The sequence below is a fragment of the Sciurus carolinensis genome, chromosome 9 (assembly GCF_902686445.1).
Source record: "Sciurus carolinensis chromosome 9, mSciCar1.2, whole genome shotgun sequence".
NCBI classification, from domain to species: domain Eukaryota; kingdom Metazoa; phylum Chordata; class Mammalia; order Rodentia; family Sciuridae; genus Sciurus; species Sciurus carolinensis.
The window spans coordinates 112,865,263-112,888,347 of NC_062221.1; the positions used below are offsets into that span (position 1 = coordinate 112,865,263).

A 23,085-nucleotide genomic window follows, 5' to 3' on the forward strand; every position below is an offset into this window, starting at 1 on the left:
TATTGGGTGCTAATATTGATCTACCCTTCAAAGGAGAGGTACTGGAAAACTGCAGGGTCACAATAAGTCTGCAGTGGGGAAACCTCAGTACCTCAGATTTTCACAGATCTGGGGAATAAACAGAAACAATATGAAAACACAGGGGAAGAAAGTGTCCATAATAAACCAAGATGCTATTTGATAGAATCCAATGACAGCATGGCAGTAGAAATGACAGAAAAAGGGTTTAGAATCTGTATAATTAAAATTATCAGTGAAGCAAAAATGAGATAAGAGAGCAAATGCAGACAATGCATGATCACTCCAATAAACAGTTAAAAGAACAAATGCAGGAAGCAAAAAGAACACTTCAATAAAGAGATAGAGATTCTGAAAAAAAAAGAAACAAATACTTGAAATGAAAGAAAAAAATAAATCAAATTAAAAACTCAATAGAAAGCATCCCCAACAGAATATATCTCATGGAAGACAGAATCTCAGATAATGAAGAAAAAATACTTAATCTTGAAAATAAAGTTGAGCAAACAGAGAAGATGTTAAGAAATCATGAATGGAACCTCCAAGAATTATGGGATATGAGAAGACCAAATTTAAGAATTATTGGGATTAAGGAAGGCACAGAGATACAAATCAAAGGAACAAACAAACTGTTCAATGAAATAATATCAGAAAAATTCCCAAACCTGAAAAATGAAATGGAAAAACAAATACAAGAGGCTTACAGAACACCAGGTACACAAAGTTACAACAGATCACACCAAGGCACATTATAATGAAAATGAGTCACATACGAGATAAAGATAGGATTTTAAAGACTTCGAGAGAAAAGTGTCAGATTACTTATAAGGGGAAACCAATAAGGCTATCAGCAGATTTCTCAGCCCAGATCCTAAAAGCAAGAAGGGCCTGGAACAATATATTTCAAGCTCTGAAAGAACACGAATGCCAACCAAGAAACCTATACCCAGCAAAACTAACCTTCAGATTTGATGATGAAATAAAATCTTTCCACAACAACAAAAGTTAAGAGAATTTACAAATAGAAAGTCTGAACTACAGAACATTCTTAGCAAAATGTTTCATGAGGAAGAATTGAAAAACAATACAAGTCAGCAAAGGGAGGAACTACCCTAAACAAAAAGCCAATCAAAGGAGAAACCAAATCAACTTAAAAATAAATAAGCCAAAATGATTAGGAATACAAATCATATCACAATAATAACCCTGAATGTTAATAGCCTAAACTCAATAATCAAAAGACATAGGCTGGCAGATTGGATTAAAAAGAAATACCCAAAATATGCTGCCTTCAGGAGACTCATCTCACAGAAAAAGACATCCACAGACTAAAGGTGAAAGAATGGGGAAACAAAATACCATGCACATGGACCCAGTAAAAAAGCAGGGGTCTTCATCCTCATATCAGATAAAGAGAACTTCAAACCTAAGTTAGTCAGAAGGGATAAAGAAGGACATTTCATACTGCTTAAGGAAAGCATGAATCAGCAAGACATAACAATCATAAATATTTATGCCCCAAACAATGGAGCATCTACATACATCAAAGAAACTCTTTTCAATTTTAAGAAGTAAATAGACCAAAACACAATAATAGTAGGGGACTTTAGCACACCACCCTCACCACTGGATAGATCCTCCAAACAAAAACTGAACAAAGAAACTACAAAACTAAATAATACAATCAATGATATAGACTTAATGGACATTTACAGAGTATTTCATTCATCATCAAGCGAATATACTTTCTTCTCAGCTGCGTGGATCCTTCTCCAAAATAGACCATATGCTATTGCACAAAGAAGTCATTAGTAAATACAAAAAAATAGAGATACTACCTTGTATCCTATCAGACCATAATGGAATGCAATTAGAAATCAATGATAAAATAACAAACAAAAACTACTCATACACCTGGAGACTAAATAATATGCTATTGAAAGATGCAATGATACAGAAGACATCAGGGAAGAAATAAAAAAATTCTTACAGGTAAATGAGAACAGCAACACAACATATCAAAATCTCTAGGACACTCTGAAAGCAGTACTAAGAGGAAAGTTCATTGCATTGAGCTCATACATTATAAACAAAAAAGTCAACAACTAAATGACCTAACATTACATCTCAAAGCCCTAGAAAAAGAAGAACAGATCAACACCAAAAAATGTAGAAGACAGAAAATAATTAAAATCAGAGCTGAAATCAATGAAATTGAAACAAGAGAAACAATTTTAAAAGTTGACAAAATAAAAAGTTGGTTATTTGAAAAAGTAAACAAAATTGATAAACCCTTAGCCACACTAACAAAGAGAAAAAGAAAACTCAAATTACTAGAATTCATGATGAAAAAGGAAATATCACAACAGACACCATTGAAATACATAACATAATTAGAAGCTACTTTAAAAATCTATACTCCAACAAAATAGAAAATATCAAAGACATTGACAAATTTTTAGAGACTATAAACCTCCCAAAATGAATCAGGAAGAGGTACACAATTTAAACAGTCAATTTCAAGCACCAAAATAGAAGAAGCCATCAAAAGCCTACCAACCAAGAAAATTCCAGGATCAGATGGATTCTCAGCCAAATTCTAGGAGACCTTTAAAGAAGAACTAATACCAATACTTCTCAAGGTTTTCCAAGAAATAGAAAAGGAGGGAACCCTTCCAAACTCATTCTATGAGGTTAGTATCACTGTGATACCAAAACCAGACAAAGATTCATCAAGGAAGGGAAACTTTAGACCAATATCCCTGATGAACATAGATGCAAAAATCTTTAACAGAATACTGAAAAACTGCATACACAAATATATTAAAAAGATAGTGCACCATGATCAAGTGGGGTTTATCCCAGGGATTTAAGGTTGAACATATGGAAATCAATAACTGTAATTCATCACATCAATAGACATAAAGTTAAGAATCATATGATTATTTCAATAGATGCTGAGAAACCATTTGATAAAATGTAGCACCCCTTCATGTTTAAAACACTAGGAAAAAATAGGAATAGTAGGAGCATACCTCAACATTGTAAAGGTCACTGTAAAGGCTTAGCATTGCTAAGCCCATGGCCAACATCATTCTTAATGGAGAAAAACTGAAAGTAATCCCTCTAAAAAATGGAACAAGACAGGGCCTCTTTCACCACTTCTATTCAAAATCATCCTTAAAACACTAGCCAGAGCAATTAGACAGACCAAAGAAATTAAAGGGGTACAAATAGGAAAAGAAGAACTCAAGTTGTCACTATTTGCCGATGACATGATTCTATATGTAGAGGATCCAAAAAACTCAGCTAGAAAACTTCCAGACCACATGAATGAATTCAGCAATATAGCAGGATATAAAATCAACATGCATAAATCTAAAGCATTTTTATTCACAAGCGATGAAACATCTGAAAGGGAAATGAGGAAAACAACTCCATTCACAATAGCCTCAAGAAAACTAAAATACTTGGGAATCAATCTACTCAAAGAGGTGAAAGACCTCTACAATGAAAACTACAGAATACTAAAGAAAGAAATTGAAGATGGAAGATCTCCTGTGTTCTTGGATAGGCAAAATTAATATTGTCAAAATGGCCATTCTACCAAAAGAATATAGATTCAATGCATTTCTAATTAAAATTCCAATGAAATTCCTCATAGAAATAGAGAAAGCAATCATGAACTTCATCTGGAAGAATAAGAGACCTTGAACAGTCAAAACAATCCTGAGCAGGAAAAGTGAAGCAGGAAGTATCACAAGACCTTAAACTATACTATGGAGCAATAGTAACAAAAACAGCATGGTATTGGCACCAAAATAGACAGGTAGACCAATGGTATAGAATAGAAGACACAGAGATGAACCCACATAAATACAGTCACCTCATACTAGACAAAGGAGCCAAAAACATACAATGGAGAAAAGATAGCCTGTTCAACAAATAGTGCTGGGAAAACTGTAAATCCATATGCAGTATAATAAAAATAAACCTCTATCTCTCACACTGCACAAACTCAACTCAAAATGGATCAAGGACTTAGGAATTAGACCAGGGACCCTGCACCAAAGAGAAAACAAAGTAGGCCCAAGTCTTCATCATGTTGGCTTAGAATCAGACTTCCTTAACAAGACTCCCAAAGCACAAGAAATTAAGCAAGAATCAATAAATGGGATGAACTCAAACTAAAAGCTTTTTCTCAACAAAGGATACAATCAATAGTCTGAAAAGAGAGCCTACAGAGTGGGAGAAAATATTTTCCATAGGCACTTCAGATAGAGCACTTATCTCCAAAATTTATGAAGAACTTACAAAACTTTACACCAAAAATACAAAGAATCCAAACAAATGGGCCAAGGAACTGGACAGACATTTTACAGAAGAAGACATACAGGTGATTAATAAATATATAAAAAAGTGTTCAACATCTCTAGTAATTAGAGAAATGCAAATTAAAACAACCCTAAGATTTTATCTTACTCCAATTAGAATGGCTATTATCAAGAACACAACAATAATAAATGTTGGTGTGGATGTGGGGGAAAAGGCACACTTTTACATTGCTGGTGGAGTTGCAAATTGGTGCAGTCACTCTAGAAAGCAGGGGGGAGAATCCTCAGAAAACTTGGAATGGACCCATGTTTTGGCCCAATTATCCCACTCCTTGGTTTATATCCAAAGGACTTGAAATCAGCATACTACAGTAATGCAGCCACATCAATGTTTATAGCAGCTCAATTCACAACAGCTAGATTGTAGAACTAACGTAGATGCCCTTCAACTGAGGAATGGATAAAGAAACTGTGGAATATATACACAATGGAATATTATTCAGCCATAAAGAATAATACGCTTATGGCATTTGCAAATAAATGGATGGAATTGGAGAATATTATGCTAAGTGAAACCAAAGTATCCCAAAAAAACAAAGGCTGAATGTTTTCCCTGATAAGTGGATGATATATAATGGGGGGTGGGGAGTGGGGAGTAAGAGAAGAATGGAGGAACTTTAGATTATGTAGAAGGAAATGGGGGGTTATGGAAAATCGTGGAATGAGACAGACATCATTACCCTCTATGTACATGTATGATAACACAAATGGTATGAATCTACATCATGTACAACCATAGAAACAAAATGATGTACCCCCATTTGTGTACAATGAATCAAAATGCAGTCTGTAAAAAATAAAAAACAATTATAATTTAAAAATAAATAAATACAAAAAAATCAGCATACTATAGTGACACAGCAACATCAATGTTTATAGCAGCTCAATTCACAATAACTAAACTATGGAACCAACCTAGGTGCCCTTCAACAAATGAATGGATAAAGAAATAGAAATACACACACACACACACACACACACACACACACACATATATATGATAGAATCCTACTCAGAATAAAATTATAGCATTTGCTAGTAAATGGATGGAGTTGGAGAATACCTTGCTAAGCAAAATAAGACAAACCCAAATAACCAAAGACTGAAAGTTTTCTCTGATATGCAGACGCCAATTCACCATGGGAGAGTGGGGGCTAGGGAAGGATGGAGTTACTTTATATTATGTAGAGGGAAGTGAAGAGAGGGGTAGGATATGGGGACAGGAGCATAAGAGAGTGAAACAGACATTATTACCTAATGTACATGTATGACTGCATGACCATGTGATCCTACAATATGCATAATCAGAAAAATGAGAGATTATACTTCATTTATTTATTATCTATTGAAATGTATAAATGCATTCTACTGTCATGTACAACTAATTAGAAAAAATATAAAAATTAATTAAAAAGGACTATAATATTTTGAAACTGATGGTGAATATAACTTCAAAACTTAACAATAACTGACCCACCATAAATATTTTGTAATGTGAGAATCTATTTTAAGTTTTTTCCCCAGACACCAAGGACAGTGCCACTAACTAGAAACTAACTTATAATATCCACATAAAGTGATTTCTTTATAAATCACTTCCAACTTTTCATCTTTAAACAAAATAATTGTGCTATCTTGCATAGGTCCTCTTTAAGTTAATTATTTAATACAACTCATATAAGATTCTCTCCTGTTGTACATGTTTTCTCTCACTTAACTCTAAACGTATTAGGGAGATTATTATTTATTTGTCATTTTCAGATGCATATATTTTAAGTTTTTAAGTTGGTATAAATAGTATATGTATAAGTCTTAGGCTTCCTAACATGTTATATGCTGAAATGACTTCAAAATAAATCATGTTAATTTGAGTGAGGCCGTGATCATTTCTTTGGGAAAATATTATAGAAGCATCTGATCAATTTATCTAAAAAAAATCAAGTCTTCAGTTGAATCTAACAATCAATCAAGTCTTTAGTTGTCTCTAATGAGTTTTTAAAAATGATGGAATTTGAGAGAGTGCAAAGAACATTTTCAATAAAATAAAATGGAATACAAAATATTAATATTTTGTTCATTTGTTTAAAATGTTAACAACTTACTACAGAATGGATTTGTGCTACTAGTATCCAAAAACACAATGGTCCTAAGAGGCAATCCTTCCATTTTTTCTTTTAAGCCAACTTTCCATAGCTCAGCTTCATAACCTAAGATGTAAGAAAGAGGACATTGGATATTGAACTTTTATCAAATAATACACATATTTCAAATCACTAAAGTATAACTAAAGGATCAATGAGCAACATCATCATGATAATCACAGTCATGGATTTTTATAACTTACAAAACATTTTTCTAGTAATGTTTATTCTACTTACTTCAACTACAATAATAAATTCTGGATTCATCAATAAATCCACTCTAGAAGTCTAATCAGAGTTTAACATATGTTGCATGACCATAGTCCATTTGTAACAGATTTTACTATTATGTTATGAATTCAGAATTTAATTTGTAACTCTTTAGAAAAAAGTTCAGCAGAGTACATTGTAATAAATGAACATACAGTTTAGCTGCTCGGTTATAGCCCTTAGTTTTTCTATACACATATGCAAACATACAGATATGGTATGCATGTACATATATTATATGCAATATAAAGATGTAAATAGCATAAGGGTATCTATATACACTCACATAGTAGATAGTATATAGTTAATATATGTATACATATGCATATAGAATGTGTATTATATAGAACAGATTTACATATTTATAAAATTTGAATATTTATTAAATATATATGTGTACACATATTTCAGATGTTTCTTGTTCCCCCACTCCTGCCTCCAACACTGGAGATTTGAATGAAGTAGAAAGAATGCTCTATGGAAATTTTACAGGTTTAACTTTAGTTCTCACTTATGCTCTTAAGCACTTTATATATTCAATGTGGTTCATTCAATAAGACCAAAAAAAAAAAAATTCCAAAAGAGCCCTGGAGAAAATGAACCCACATGATGTCATGTGGGGAGAGTGACCTAGGATGATATAAATTTAGCAAAGCCTGCATAATGCATGCCTGCCTAGAGATTCTCCACATACTTTAGTCCTGCTACAGCAAATTGGTTACATATGGTTAGATTCAGCCTTTGTGACCACTATTTACTCTTAGAGCTCTTTTGGTTTTAGGAACCTTTCTGGAAGATCTTTCCACGATACTGACCAAAGGTTTATATGCTAGGCTCTAGTATTTTCTTTGGAAGACACTGAACAGTCCCTGAGAGTCTAACATTCTATTTTCATGTGCATTCTTTTTGTTCTATAATTTTCCACTGGAAGCCTTTAATTTTCAGAAGCTGCAATACTTAACTGCTCTTACCAAGCTTTATTGATTTAGAAGGTGTGAACCATGTAGGATTCATGACTACTTGCTGATAGCAAATGGAAATCTATCTGTGGTTCACACCTCTTCACTTGCTCCTAAAACTTCAAGTGAAAAAAGAAAATTCTCAGGGCTGTAAAGAATGTGCAAGTTTCTTTCTTTAAATGTAAATATAATTGGATGATAGATAGTTAGACTCATTTGGATATAAAGAACATGGATCATGTCATTGGAATCTGCCCACTATATTAAGTATAGGAAGGCAGTTGAACTATTTTCTCATTAAATATTTTTAAAAATAGTAGGAAATAAAATATTTATTCTGACAGTACCATGTCTCCACAGACAAATTTTCCACAAAATGTTAACAAATTAACATATAAATATAAATAATAGTTTTTATGATTTAAAGTCATCAGAAAATACTAACACTTAGGGTATTCATTCTCAAAAGGAGTTACAGTAACTATAACAATCCCTCTTACCTAGCCTAGGACATGAGTTTTGCTTAAAGCTGCCACAGTCCACACATAAACTAGCCTTGTAATCTTTGTATGAACGACAAGGAAATGAAACAAAATTGCAGTTTGTTTCCAAAGTTGCCATGAACAAGTGAATTGCTCGCTGGTGGTCACATTTAATATATTCCAATCCTTTAAGGAAAAAAAAACAAACAAAAGAACTATACATGTATTAAACTGAGATTAAGTAAATCAAAATTTTTAAACGTTGAAGATTTAAGTTCTACTAAATTCTGTGTATATTATAAATATGAAAGTGTTGACTGCAATATACTTATATCTCAAGTCCCTTAACAAATAGTACCATTAGAAACTTAACTTCAGCATGTCTTCTGCAGGAAAATTAATAATGTTTTCCACAAAGTAATAAGTAACACAGCAAAGATGTTTAATTTCAATAACAGTAGTTTATGATAGCATCTTTAATAACTAGTATACATCTCTCCTTTCTAATCTTCCCCCCATAAGATTTCCACCCAGGATCAGAAATGACTATGGAAGCAGATGACACTGAAACTTAATGACCTCCCTTTCCTTTCCCAAACTCTAGCATCCTCATCTCTTTGACCAAATTTGTCCAGCTTCAGCAGCCTTTGACCTTGTGTTACTTGACCCATTACTACTGTGGACCTAAGAATATTTATCACCATGGCTCTCAGATGAGCCAAAGTCCACACCTGTAACAGCTGCTCAGCTGTATCTATACATAAGATAATCAAGAGTTGAGAATTTAAAAGTATGTTTGTACAGTAAAATGGTGATGATAAATGTTAAATTTTGAGAACATATGTGTGTTACATGATACTTTAGCTACATGATGCTTCCTCAATGACTTAAAAATTTTCCTAACATTTAAAATGATGAACTAAAATCATTGGAACCATCACATAATAGTCTCATTCATGACCAAATGATATGATTACTGGCAATCTTTATGAATGAAGTAGGATCAAATTAAACCACTTATGATCAATAACAATCCCGAATCTTGAGGCAAGGATGATTAAACCAAACTATTACCCAAAGATTTAAACAGGAAAAAGTGAATTATTTTCTTTGACCATTTTGAATCATGTGTAGTTCATTTGCAAATACTATACATATACCTGAAAAAATTGATTTAGGACAGCCAGGTTGTTTTTTTCCTCCATTTGGATAAAAATCTACATGTCCCAATGGCTCTTGAATACCTAAACCTAAGAAGAAAGGCACCCAAGAATCACAAAATGTATATAATCAGGTAGGCAACAATTACCTAAAACTAAATTGCTTATAACAATCTATAGAAAAGTACTCTTTAAATATTTTAATTGAAAATTTTAAAAAAGCTATTTTTTCAGATATGAGTTTTTATGGTGTTAGTTTTTCAAATTTGCAAAATTGTAATTCATTAATTTAATATATTTACCAGTCATGGGTTCACTATGGAACAGTCACATTCTTAATGCTTTTAGTGCGTAAGTTTGAAAAAAGAGCAAAAATTCTTGTAGAGGAAAATACTTTTTTAGTGGAAGGAAGATATAAGGACAAATAAAAATATAATATATAAGATAAGTGCTAAGGAGCAAGTGGAACAAGGACATAGCACAGCTGGCAAGGGTGGTAGCTGCTCTTTTCAGTAGTTTGGCTAAGTAAGGTGTTTCCCACTGAGGAGGCTGAAGGTGAGCAAAGATTGAAGGATGTGAGGCAGTGAGTCATGGGGATATGGGTAAGTAGACTTGGGGTATTCAAAGAAACCAGGTGGTTGGAGCATAACATGTAAGAAGGATCATCAGAAGACAAGAAGTCATGCCATATATGACCTTTCTGGTTAGTGTGATGATTTACTCCTATTCTGGATGATCATGTCTGGGAGCTGCTGATGCTAACTGGTAAAACCTAAAGAGCACACTGCCTCAGCTGGAAGAATATGGGCAAGGGTGGCATGCAACACACAGCTATGATTCCTGGGATTCTGTAGATCTGTAGATCTTTAGGGCACTGGTGAAGTTACAAATTCTGAGTCCATTATCAATATGCAGTCTATTACCCAGGGAGCCACTAGAATGAAAAAGGGTAGCAAGTTCAGAAAATTCAGGACTATAATTAGATATAAAAGCTGCCACCAAGTAAGATTGAAATGCTTTGGCTTAGGGCACAAGAAATCAACACAGATAACTCTAAAAAGAAATCAGCAAAATGTTTAGCATAACAATAAAATACTTGGATCTAACATTAAGTATTAAGATGTCAAAGATTCAGCCTCAGCAGCTTAGCAAGGTCCTGAGCAACTTAGGATCTTGCTAAGGTCCTAAGTTTTATATATATATATATATATATATATATATATATATATAGAGAGAGAGAGAGAGAGAGAGAGAGAGAGAGAGAGAGAGAGAGAGAAAGAGAGAGAGAGAGAGTCATATAGTTATATATATAAATATATATGACTGGGAATGTGGCTTAGTGGTTAAGCACCCCTGGATTCAATCCCTAATACAAAAAAAAAAAAAATTCCAAAGATTAAGATGCAGCAAATTGATTTAATTAGTGTATAAACAAACACAATAACAGCTAGGGAAGTATTAGAGGGACAGAGAACACTGGTGATATACATAATGATGTGGGAGTGAGGGTCTATTAGAAAATATAAAAGATAGTTTAGATGATTCCATTAAAGAGCCTAGATTCCAGGGAAGCATATGTGTGATATGTCTGTAAGAGAGGCCAATTACTCTTCACATCTCATCATACACTCTGCTTATGGCACTTAAGCAAGCATGAAATCCAATGATTTGGAGTTTTCTAACATCTAAGCACAATATGGAGTTCCAAGTTTGGAACCAGCAATTTCTCCAATCTACCACTGAGGTTGACCCCAACAGGATAGCTCCAGAATCAAGGGGAAGCAAAAGATTTATATTCTGAACTTAGAAACAGCCCTTAATTCAGGCATGGCATTTCCCTCTTATCAGATGCTGGAGGTAGGGCAGCTTGGTCAACTTAGAGCATTAATTTCCTTGATTTCAAGAAGGATGGGGAGAACAAATATGGCCTTTTAATTTTCTTTTTATTTAAATTATAACAACATAAGAAAGGAATATAAAATATATGACTACGAATTCATTATTATGAGGCAAATGGCCTCATATCTAGTCATGTCAAGAAACAGCATCTGGAAGCCCCATTGGCCCTTATCTAGCCGAAAGTTTTTCTCTGCCCTTTAGAGATAACCAACATCCATTCCATTAATGAAATCATTTTTGTGTAAATTGATACACTAAATATATACACAAGACACTATATATACATAAAACATATATACATATGTCTATATGTACACATATGTACATAGGCTTTTGTGTCTGGCTTTTTCCAATGATCAACCTGTTTGTGGTGTTACTCCACATTATCAGGTGTAAAGGTTATTTACTGCTACATAGTCCTTCAGTGTATGAGCATTCCATAGTTTATCTGTCCTCTCCAATTGGGAGACATTTGTGCTGTTTCTGTTTTAGGGATAAAATTCATTCTTACTCTGAATATTCTTGAACATATAGTCATGCATATGTGAAAGCAAATCTGTTGACTGTACACTTGGAAGTGGAGTTGCTGTTTTATAGACTATGAATATCTTCAGCTTTAATAAATAATGATCAAGAATATCCAAAGTGGCAGCACCAATTTGAGTCTCTATCAACAACACTTGAGTATTTCTTTTGTTCTACAACCTTTTTAACAAATGTCTTCCCGGGCTTTTGAATTTTAGGCAGTTTTATAAACATGTGGTATTTCATTTAGGTTTTAATTTGCATTTTTCTTTTTACTAACTTTAAAAATGTTCCATATGGTTATTGTTTACTTGGAATTTTTCCTTTATAAAAATGCCTGATCAAGTCTGGATTTTTTTTAAATTTGATCATTTTTGCCTTTCTTAATTCATTGTGGTTTTAAAGTTCTTTTTCCCCATATTTTTGGCTTGCTGTTTGCTTTCTCAAAGTGTTTTTTGATAAAGTTCCCAATTTTAGTGTAAACAAATATTTAAGTCTTTTCACTTGGGTTATGAGTTTTGTGTGATTTGGAAAAATATTATTCACTATCCCAATAATATGAAGGGTTTAAAATTGATACCACATAACCTATTTGCTTTTCCTTTTCTGTTTGTATGCACAACATGGACAGGATTTTTGTTATACGTGAGTTAGAGTTTTTTTTTCAACTTCAGCAATTAACTAGCTGAAACAGAAATATTTCTTGAAATTTCATTTTTCATAGCTGTGCCATCCCTGCCATAAATCTCAGAAGTTTCACAAGAAACTTGTTTTGTTTTACTGGATCTTTTGTCTACCCTTTATGTTAATGCCACACTCTCTTCATTTCTATGAGTTTATAATAAAATTTGACATTTATAAAAAATATGTACTTTTTTCCTTCAAGACTGCCTTAGCAATACTTAGCCCTTTAGATTCCAAATTAATTTAATACTTTGCTTTTGAAGTGATTTTTTAAAGATGGGATTTTGATAAAAAAGGATCAAGTCAATGACTATCAATGGCTTAAATAGGACAAACTATGTTTCACAAAATTTAATTTTTAGGATGATCTGATACTTTTTGAAACCTGAAGGAGGCAAACTGAAGACAACCAGTGCATTTAACAATATAAATGGGAAATTAACCCCAAACATCTTATCTGCAACCCTTCTTCCTTTTATAATCTCCTCTTCCCTAAGGTCTACATTCAATTTTTCATTTTTAAATCATTATATCATAAATCCTGCTTTACCTTTGGCATCAGAATGGATGACATCTACAAACTTTGCATCAGTATAATCTAATCTACTATTTGATGGTTTTCCAGAAAATTTTGGCCCAGCAGGGTCAAGACCTGAAATTCAAGAAAGGAATGATCAATATAATCAAGTCTTACTCTGATGTTCATTATAATGCATGCTTGCATTATTAGTATTACATTTGAAACATATTAAGCAGTTTAAGTTGAAATCTTCCTAAAAAACACATTTAAAGATAAGTAAAATTTGATAAATAACATGTATCTTCATTAGTTGAATACTTAATATCAACATTCTGAGGCAGTCAAACTAAACCACCCTAGAGACACCTCAACACAATATTTTCTAGCATTTTCATTTAAGTAACAATTGTTAGTAAATTGGTAGTTTTATATTTAATAATGACTTCTCTTGAAGGGGGAAAAGATAATGCATAGCATGTATTCACATTCTCTTAATAAAGAAAGATATATTTAAAAATTCTGTGTAATATAAACATTATTTTTGGAGTAGCTTAAATTTTATATAAAATTTTAAATAAAATTCTAGACTCATGACTTTCTGAAGAGTATCAAAGTGGGGGGAGATAAATTCCTTGAGAGCATCTATGCAGTGGAAGAAAATAATATCTGAAAAATTTATTTGAAAAATAAAGAAAACTTAAATATAATGTTGCTCATCCTGGGCCCTTCTGTTATCTCTGTTTTATTTAATTAATCCACTTGACTGAACAGTCTACTTCTCTCTTCCTGTAAATTATTGTGATATAGAACTTCCACATGTGTTGTCCTTTTAAGCCCTGATGGAAGCCTGGTAAATGGAGCCATTAAATTTGACTAATAGGTAGTAAAACATACCTGTCCATACAAATATTTTTCTCCTCTCCTCTTCCTCTTTTCTGAAATTTAACTAAAAAGTCTATTGTCTTTTATTAATACTTGAAATTGTTATAAATATTCTATGACCATACACTTCAATAATTGTTAAACAAAAATAACATAAATTGTTCATGGAAGGATATTGTACTTCTAAAATCACCACCATTTCTAGAGGAAAGAAGAAAATCTACGTCAGCATTATTTGGTTACTGAGTTCTCTGAATACAGAAACTCTGTCATGGGAATATGTGGGAAATTGGATAGCAGAACTCCTGAAACTTAGATAACAACTCCCGATTCTTCTAGTACTCAAGTAAAATATTTTTAAAAACTGATGTGGAGATAGCGGGGCCATGCAAGTACCTGTGGGAGAACGACCTGAAGCGGCTATGGGATTACGTTTGTGACCTTCTCTTGGAGGAGTCAAATGTTCAGTCAGTACCAACACCAGTAACAGTGTGCAGAGACATACATGGACAGTTTTATGACCTTTGTGAACTATTCAGAACTGGAGGTCAGGTTCCTGACACAAACTACATATTTATGGGAGATTTTGTAGACAGAGGTTACTATTATTTGGAGACCTTCACTTACCTTCTTGCACTAAAGGCTACACTTATTACACGTATTACACTTTTACGAGGAAATCATGAGAGTAGACAGATAACACAGGTGTATGGATTTTATGATGAGTGCCAAACCAAATATGGAAGTGCTAATGCCTGGAGATACCAAAGGTTTTGATATGCTCTCAGTAGCAGCTTTAATAGATGAACAGATTTTGTGTGTTCATGGTGGTTTATCTCCTGATATCAAAACACTGGATCAAATTCGAACCATTGAACAGAATCAAGAAATTCCTCATAAAGGGGCATTTTGTGACCTGGTTTGGTCAGATCCTGAAGATGTGGATACTTGGGCAATTAGTCCTCGAGGGGTAGGTTGACTTTTTGGAGCAAAAGTCACAAATGAGTTTGTTCATATCAACAACTTAAAACTCATCTGCAGAGCACATCAGCTTGTGCATGAAGACTATAAGTTTATGTTTGATGAGAAACTGGTTACTGTGTGGTCTGCTCCTAACTACTGCTATCGCTGTGGAAATATTGCTTCTATCATGGTCTTCAAAGACGTTAATACAGGAGAACCAAAGTTATTCCCGGCAGTTCCAGATTCAGAACGTGTTATTCCTCCCAGAACGATGACGCCGTATTTCCTTTGAGGCCTTAGCCCATCCTGCTGACCCATTTTTCTGTCCTCTTCTTACCCCAACTTTCTTGTATTATCCTCTACAATATACTTTTGATCGAGCACTTTGCTGCTGAAATGCTGCCTCTTGCCTTTTTTTTTTTTTTAAATTTTAAATTATCTAAATTTATTGTTTGTTATGGTGTCTATAGCAATGTTTTTCTATCAATTTTCTCCCTCATCCCATCCCCACCTTGGACTCATTTGAGAAGACTTGAGAAATGTCTTAATATTCACACTGCTGCATATAGCTCTTGCTTATTTACTGGTCTGGGGAAACAGGATGTGTTTCCTTTTTTTAAAAAGCCAATTGACAATTACACCGAAATACTCCTCCTTTTGTATCATTCAGCCTTTTCTTTTAGTTCGGTAAGTTTAAAGAAATTTCAGCAGCAAAGTTGTTATTCAGTGGGTACGATGGACTACAGATGCCTCAAGTTACGTATACCTGTCCCAACTGTAAACTTCATTGTCCTTTGTTGGATGATATTTTAAAAGGACATAAAATAAATTGGTCTAAAGGGCTGCCCTCCTTGTTGTGTTTTTAAATTTTAGTTAAAAACTGCTACAGCTTATGACTTTGTACATTAATATAATTGTATTGATCTTTTTCAAATTCCTTGTATTTTTTAATAAAATAAAAATTCCTTGTATTTTTTATTTTTTAATAATCTTAAAACTCAGGTTAAGTGTTAGAAATTTTAAACAGCTTGCATTGTTAGCTTAAAGTTACTCTTTTTTTCTTTTTTCCTAATTAGAATTCTTGATGATTATTTAGTTTAAAACTTCAATTGAAATTCAATAGTATTTATTTTTAAAAAAATCACTGAACTGTGCCTAAAGAACATAACTGCCATATTAATGTTTTGGTTTATATCCTCTATAATAATAGAAAAACATTTAATACTTGTAATGCTGATGGTTCATTTGATACCAGTTGAGTAGAATGTGATCAATCCAGTTTACAATCAATCATGAGTATCATTGAGTAAAAATATATGTACTTTTCAAGGGAACCATTCTTTTCTTGCTGTAACACTTGACCTTAACTTTTAGGAAGTGTACATTTTTAACTGCAACTGGAAAGGTTGAAAAGTCAGGACTCTTATTTGTGAAGTGTAATCTGAAGCAGATTATTTAAAATGTAGAAGGAATAAAACTGTCCTTTTTTGTAAAGGTCCGTGATAACATGTTTTGGCTTTGTGTAAGTAATTTGAATATCCAAAGGGTTATGATGATCAGTTCTTGATATGCAACTGTCCACTTAATAAGGAAAAGTGTTCCAGTATCTCTATGACAGTGGCCATGAATGATGTTGGAATGTACCATTTTGTTAAATAATTGGTATCCCTTTACTACTATTTTTGTCATCCCAGGAAATCCGTGTGAAGCCAGCCAATTAATAAAGCACTTTAGCATGTGTTCAGGTACTTTTAAACCCCACTTTTGCCCTTCAGGATGAGAACTTCCAGGTTACCTAAAAATGCAATAAAAATCTTTATAGTCTAAGTTTCTTGGCACATAATTTTTCATCAGGGTTTTGTTTTACTGAATGAGCACAATAGCTTTTTATTTTTCCCCAACCACCCAGCTCCTTGTACAGTTTTTAATTGTATAGCTATATGAAAGAAGTACTAAGACATTTGCTGCACACATTTGAACTCATGGTGGGTCAGTAGCTTTGTGTTGCTGCCCTGACCCCAGTGTAATTCAGGTGGAAAGGTGTTTATCTCACAGGGATATGTAGCTATGTATTTTACTAATTGTGAAACAGTGGAAATTAATGATGCAGACAACTTGGTGTGGTCTTTGAATAGTTCTCTGCAGTATTTTTTTCCTGTTACCATATATTGTATTTAAGTGCTTGCCCTTCACTGCTTTTAATTTGTACCAATAAAACTGGTAACCCTCAGACCTACTTTTACATTTGACACTCCTTAGTTTAGATTGATGTAGTAGTTTTCATTCTCCCTGTAATATGACTTTTATTTTTAATTCATGGTGTACTGCATTTGTTTGTCACTAGCTGGGCATGTGCCAATAATATTCTGTCCATTCCTTAACTGCCATCTCTGTTTTGCCTGATTTCAACTGAATAATGGCTTTTTGCATGGAAAAGAAGAATAGTTTTTACTATTAGACTTGTAAAGGGAAGAGAGAGTGAATGTATTAGACTTTGTAAGCCTAAAAGGAATATTTGGATCCCTCTAATAAATAAGGGCTATGTATTATATAGAGTTAATCATGTGGTGGAAGATACTTGCAAGTCATAGATTTGTAGGCAAAAGGATATGTTACTCCCTGTTTTTAGGCTGAATGTAAAATCCTTTTTGTTGTATTAAGGAGGGTAAGAACTATTTTTATTTGCCTATGATATATATACTGGTTTCTAATAAAGAGTCCTAGGCTCTAGTAAAAAAATATATCTTTTTAAAAACTGAAATGCATTAAGGTTTGTGAAAATTAAGTACATAGCTATATTCTTAGCTCAGACATATATTAATTATAAGAAAGTTTAATTTAATGGGCCAAATCTTCCTGTGAATTCTTACAGCAATATAATAATTTAGATAGAAATACATAGATCTTTTTCTCTCATTTCTATCTCAGTCACATAAACTGTACTTAGAACTAAAGGAGATTTTAGAATCTGAAGTCTAATATTTGAATATAAGTACAGAAAAATAAATGTTCATACATAATTTCTATTGTTTCATTTTCTACCTGTTAAATTTTAAATAACTTCTGATACTTAAAATTGTGCTAAAACAATAATTTTATAAATAAAAGTTTTACCTGTTATTCTTCCAAGTCCACCACGAAATATCTTTCCAACAAAACCACTAATATGAGCTCCCAAGCTCATGCCTATGAAATGAAAATTTTCAAGAGAAGCTCCATGTGTCTATAATTGAAAATAAGAATGTCATAATTTGCATTTTTGGTATTCACAAATCCTGCCTCCCACATCCACATTCTAAAATTCATTCTTTTTTCTTTTTTCGTGGCTTAATTCATTTCTGGTAGGTAGGAAAGGAGAACTTTTGTAATTTTTGAAACAAATATTTATTTGTTCAACTTGAGGCATAAAATATCTTATTTTTCTCTAATTTTTAATAATATAAACTTTTATTTAAAACTTTTTAAAAACTTGTCATCTGTTAAATGAAAGTGTCTGTAAAATAACATTTAATTATCAAAACATTTTCTTATAATAATAGACCTTTTAGGTGATTACTTTGTGTTAAGTACCTTGACATGTGCATTATAAATCTCACGCTTAATATTCCCAATTGTCCTCTAATTTTTTTTATCCTATTGCATAAAATTGTGCCTGGTACTTATTAAATACTAATTAAACAAATATCAGTGAATTCCCATTTTACCAAGGAAACAGGTTTACAGGTTAAAGACTGACCAAATCCACTTCTACCTATTCTGGAGAAGATGGATCCCAAGCTTCCATTGTCAGAATGTTTGTACCCTCTGCCCCAGATTAATATGTTGAAATCCTAACACTTGAGGTGATAGTATTTGAAAATGGAGCATTAGAAAGGGTGATTGCATCATGAGGTTGGAGCATTAGAGAATGGGATTTGCGCCCTGAGCAAGAGGCCTGAGGGAACTCATTTGACCTTTCCACCATGAAGGCAAACTGTAAAAAGATATCATCTATGAACCGGGAAATGGTCCTTTATCAGACAACAAAACCTGCCAGGGTCTTGCCCTTGAACTTCTCAGCCTACAGAACTAGGAGAATTTCCATCATTTATAAGGGCAATCTATATTATTTTTGTCATGGCAGTTCAAATGAATTAAGACACATCCCAGATCAATTTACCTAGTTTATGCTAATCTGTCTCTCCATTTTCTCTGGTTATAGTGTATGAAAAATTCTAGAAAACCTGGTAAAAGTATAATAATCATTCTCACTTCAGAGATGATAAAATGAGGATTATGGATTTTAAGTGACTTCCCCTAACATAAGCTGAATAGTGATGGAATCCAATCTTCCAAGACTAAGGTTTGAAAATCTATTATTAAGGGTATGGAGGTGGGAGGATGGAGGCATTAGGAGCTTTCATGAGGGCGTATTTCTTCCACCACATTCATAGGGAGCTAATAAGAGAGTTGTGGGCAGATCACAGTCCAGTCTACACAGTGACTTGCCTGAAAGCTTATTGAAATATGTAGATTGTCACTAAAGGAAAACTAGACAGGCTTTCCCAGCACAAATCAATAATGTTCCTTAAGTACTTCAGAGCATGCCCCAAAACTTGAAGGAAGTATTTCTCCAAACTTCAGTGCTACTGATCTTTTTGTCTCTTCTTAATTTAAAAATTTCCAAGCAAAGGCATTGTTAGAAATTTATCTATGCTACAAATTTTCCTAAATTTCTCTACTTAACTCTCACACTTTCCATACTTTGAGATTTATTTTTATTATTTAAAGAAAAAATTGTTTACGTAACTTTATAACCTACTGATAGCAATGGGTGAGGTAATTATCTCCTCTGCCTTTCCACAGGCATAGTATGGTTCTCTCCAAATTTGGAAATGTAAAAATAATAATGAAAGTGGATTTTATTCGATGATTACTAAATGTTATTAACTAGTTAAATACACACATATATACACATTCACAGTTGAATATATCTGTATATTCAACTAATAATCATATAAACATCATTATAAAATTTTATCTCAAATGCACAAATAAGGAACAGCAGCATAGAGAGGTTAAATAATTGCTCAAAGCCACACAGATGATTAGTGAAGGATTTGGGCTTTGAACCTCTCCAGTCTGACTTCTAGCCACTATGTGTAGCTGCTTCTTGGATTTGCTGTGCTTGTTCAATTTCATCAAAGGCTTGGAAGTTCACCACAACATATGCAATTTCAAGCCCAAGAATATACCACAGACCAACATGTAACCCTTCTTTCTCTCAAGCACCCATAATTACCACCGCTCAGGACAAACATGAGTCCCATAGGTCAACATAATAAACAAAAATCATTCAAACTACAGATGAGTCAGAACTGATCTGAATTTACTTGGCCCATCCCTACTTTGAGCAGACCTGAATGGAATTGCCTTTGACATTGGTAAAAGAGGAAAAAAAGGAGTGGGGAGAGGGTGTGGGGAAGGAAAAATAACAGAATGAGACAAACATCAGTACCCTATGTAAATGTGTGATTACACAAATGTATGATTACACTCTACTTCGTGTACAACCAGAGAAACAATAGTTGTACCCCATTTATGTACAATTAATCCAAAATAAATAAATTTTTAAAAAGATCAGATTATAGATAATATATCATATATAAATACATTTATATTCATGTATTACATAAATGGAACAAGAACTAGTTATTTTGACTTAAAATGATACTTCTTTTCCTAAGACAAAATAAAAATGGTACTTCATTTGAGGGAAAAAAAAGTAAGTTACTTTTCAGACTGTTTTCCCCTCACTTTTACCCATTCATATTTGATAAATGCAAACACATTAGACATGTTTTAGGGTAGATATCTAAAGAATGCAATGATTATATACTTTATTCCCTCTTCCCACATAGGATATTAGTTTAAGTACAGTCAAAAAGTCTTACAATGTTTTTAAACCAAACATAAGAGAATTATTTTAAAATAAGGTCAAATCAAGTTATAGAATTATACTTTGAAGCAAAGATAATAAGACTGCATAAATTAGAATATCAAAGATGTAATTCTAAATGCTTATGGAAAAAAGTATTTATTTTATATCCACTCTGTGGTGTTACATAACACGCTATGTATTGCATAGCATGGACTTACCAAAAGATTTTGAATGTACTCAGTCAAAGTCTCAGCAACTTTTCTGGTGTTTTTGACTGCTCTATTGTAAATAAAAGTTGTAGCACCATGGTTCCAGTCTACTACAATTACATTCATGTCTTCTTTATTCAATAAAATCCTTACAAAATTTGAAAGCCATGATGGGGTCGAGCCCATTGGTCTGTATCCATGAATGAGCCAGACTGTTTTCTTTTGTGTGTTGAAATTAACATTAAGTGAGTTATTATGCTGTAACAGTGGCTGAGCGCAGTTTAGGTTGTTCCTTGTATACATCATCAGAATTATCTTTAATCGGGGAATAAACAAATCTTTTAAGGAATCCTTTACACTTAGATGAGAGAATTCAATGCATTGTCTTTTATTCTCTGAAATTAAAAAAAAATTGCCAGTCAACCTGAGAACTTAGATATGATTGAATTCTTGATGATGTTTTAAAGAACAGAATTGAACATGGCAGGTTAGAGGATTTCACTTTATTAGCATTCTAATATAAATTACTAACCAACTACACTGTTTAAAGTAATACACTGATTAGGCAAAAAAGACTTTCTGAACTAGAAAATAATTAAAAAATTACAATAGAAAATATAAATAAATGTGATTGGTTAAAAATCAGGAATTGTTTATCCATATAAAGATAAAAAATAATAGCAATGTTTGTGACTGAAGTCCTTAATACTGTTAATAATACTATTAATACTGTTAATAAAGAAATGAAATAGATAAATGGATTAGGAACTATGAACTTTAAGAATATCTTTACAGAAGGTTACTTACAAATGAATACAAAGCATTAGAAAAACAGATATTTTACCTGAGCAGTTCTCCAATGAATATAAATCAAAACAAAATATGATTTTCCTAACAAATAAAAATAGAAAATTCCTCCAAATACCATTGATAAGGGTAAATATCAAAAGATTCATAAACATGAATGGTAAGAACATATAAAATGATATACTTGAAAAATTTATATGTATGTATGTCTCCATATGTGTGTACCACACAGCCATATTCTTGACAAAATTATAAATCACTTTAAATGTCAACATTAAACTGAATGTGTTCTCTCTCTCTCTTTCTCTCTCTCTTTCTCTTCCTCCCTCCCTCTCTCTTTCTTCCTCCCTCCCTCTCTTCCTTTATCCATCCCAGAAGGAACAAAGGCAGAAAATAAAATAACTAAGAAAGATTAACAACGCTCATTGCCACATAGTGAAACAACAGCTGCTTTTTATTTTCTCTTTCATAGATTTTCAGAATTGTAACTCTTTTCATAATAACAACATAATCCCAATAGATTTTTTTCCAAATAAATTTTTAAAGAGAATGTGTGCTTATACTGCTTCTGGAACATTAATTCTGTAAGAATATTTGGAAGAGAATTTGTCAATACATATCAAACATCCAAAAATGTGTTAGTATATTTTATCTCAGTAAATTCACTTCTAAGAATCTATCAGGAGAAAAGCAAAAGAAATGAATTATCAAATATTATTTTAAGACTGGACATATATAAATTACTTACAATAATCTTACTTGTGAATATATATATTTGCAATATATATATATATATCTTTGCAAATATATATATATATCTTTGCAAATATATATATATTTGCAATACTGTCACAATGACTGAGACAAAAGAAAAGGAGGAAGGCAATGAAGGAGATACAAGATATGCATTCAATTTCCAGGCAAAAAAACTAAGATATCCTTGAAAGAGTTAAAAACTTGATTCTTCATGTATTTTAAGTACTAGAGAGTGAGGAAGTAAGAAGAGGAATAGATCAAATCACAGTGCCTATGAATGTTTGCTACATTGGGCAAGTTCTGTAAGGAATCCTGTTCCTCCGCCTTATCTTATCAGCAGAACTTGGATAAGGGCCAAATACAATCAATAAATCCAAACTGCTGACACACTCCAACTCCAAGTAGCTTTTACATGGTACTAGAAAGAGTAATAGGGAATTAATCGGTAGGATTACTGTGAAAAAAAAGTGGGGGGGAGAAATTATCACCCAAAACC

At 32.7% G+C, this 23,085-nt stretch overlaps 1 protein-coding gene and 1 pseudogene across 6 annotated transcripts in view; one reads left to right on the forward strand and one right to left on the reverse strand.

The window, feature by feature from the left end:
- Positions 1-23,085, reverse strand: part of Lipi (lipase I) — a 68,868-nt gene that overhangs the window by 26,735 nt on the left and 19,048 nt on the right. For all 6 annotated transcript variants that reach the window (XM_047565422.1, XM_047565417.1, XM_047565419.1 and 3 more), the window contains 6 exons: positions 21,036-21,421; positions 18,012-18,120; positions 13,083-13,184; positions 9,425-9,514; positions 8,283-8,450; positions 6,515-6,619 (listed from right to left, as the gene is read on the reverse strand). In XM_047565422.1, the coding sequence (XP_047421378.1) occupies positions 6,515-6,619; positions 8,283-8,450; positions 9,425-9,514; positions 13,083-13,184; positions 18,012-18,120; positions 21,036-21,421 (960 nt within the window). The remainder of the gene's footprint in view (positions 1-6,514; positions 6,620-8,282; positions 8,451-9,424; positions 9,515-13,082; positions 13,185-18,011; positions 18,121-21,035; positions 21,422-23,085) is intronic.
- LOC124992788 (serine/threonine-protein phosphatase 6 catalytic subunit-like) lies at positions 14,099-15,189 on the forward strand (annotated as a pseudogene).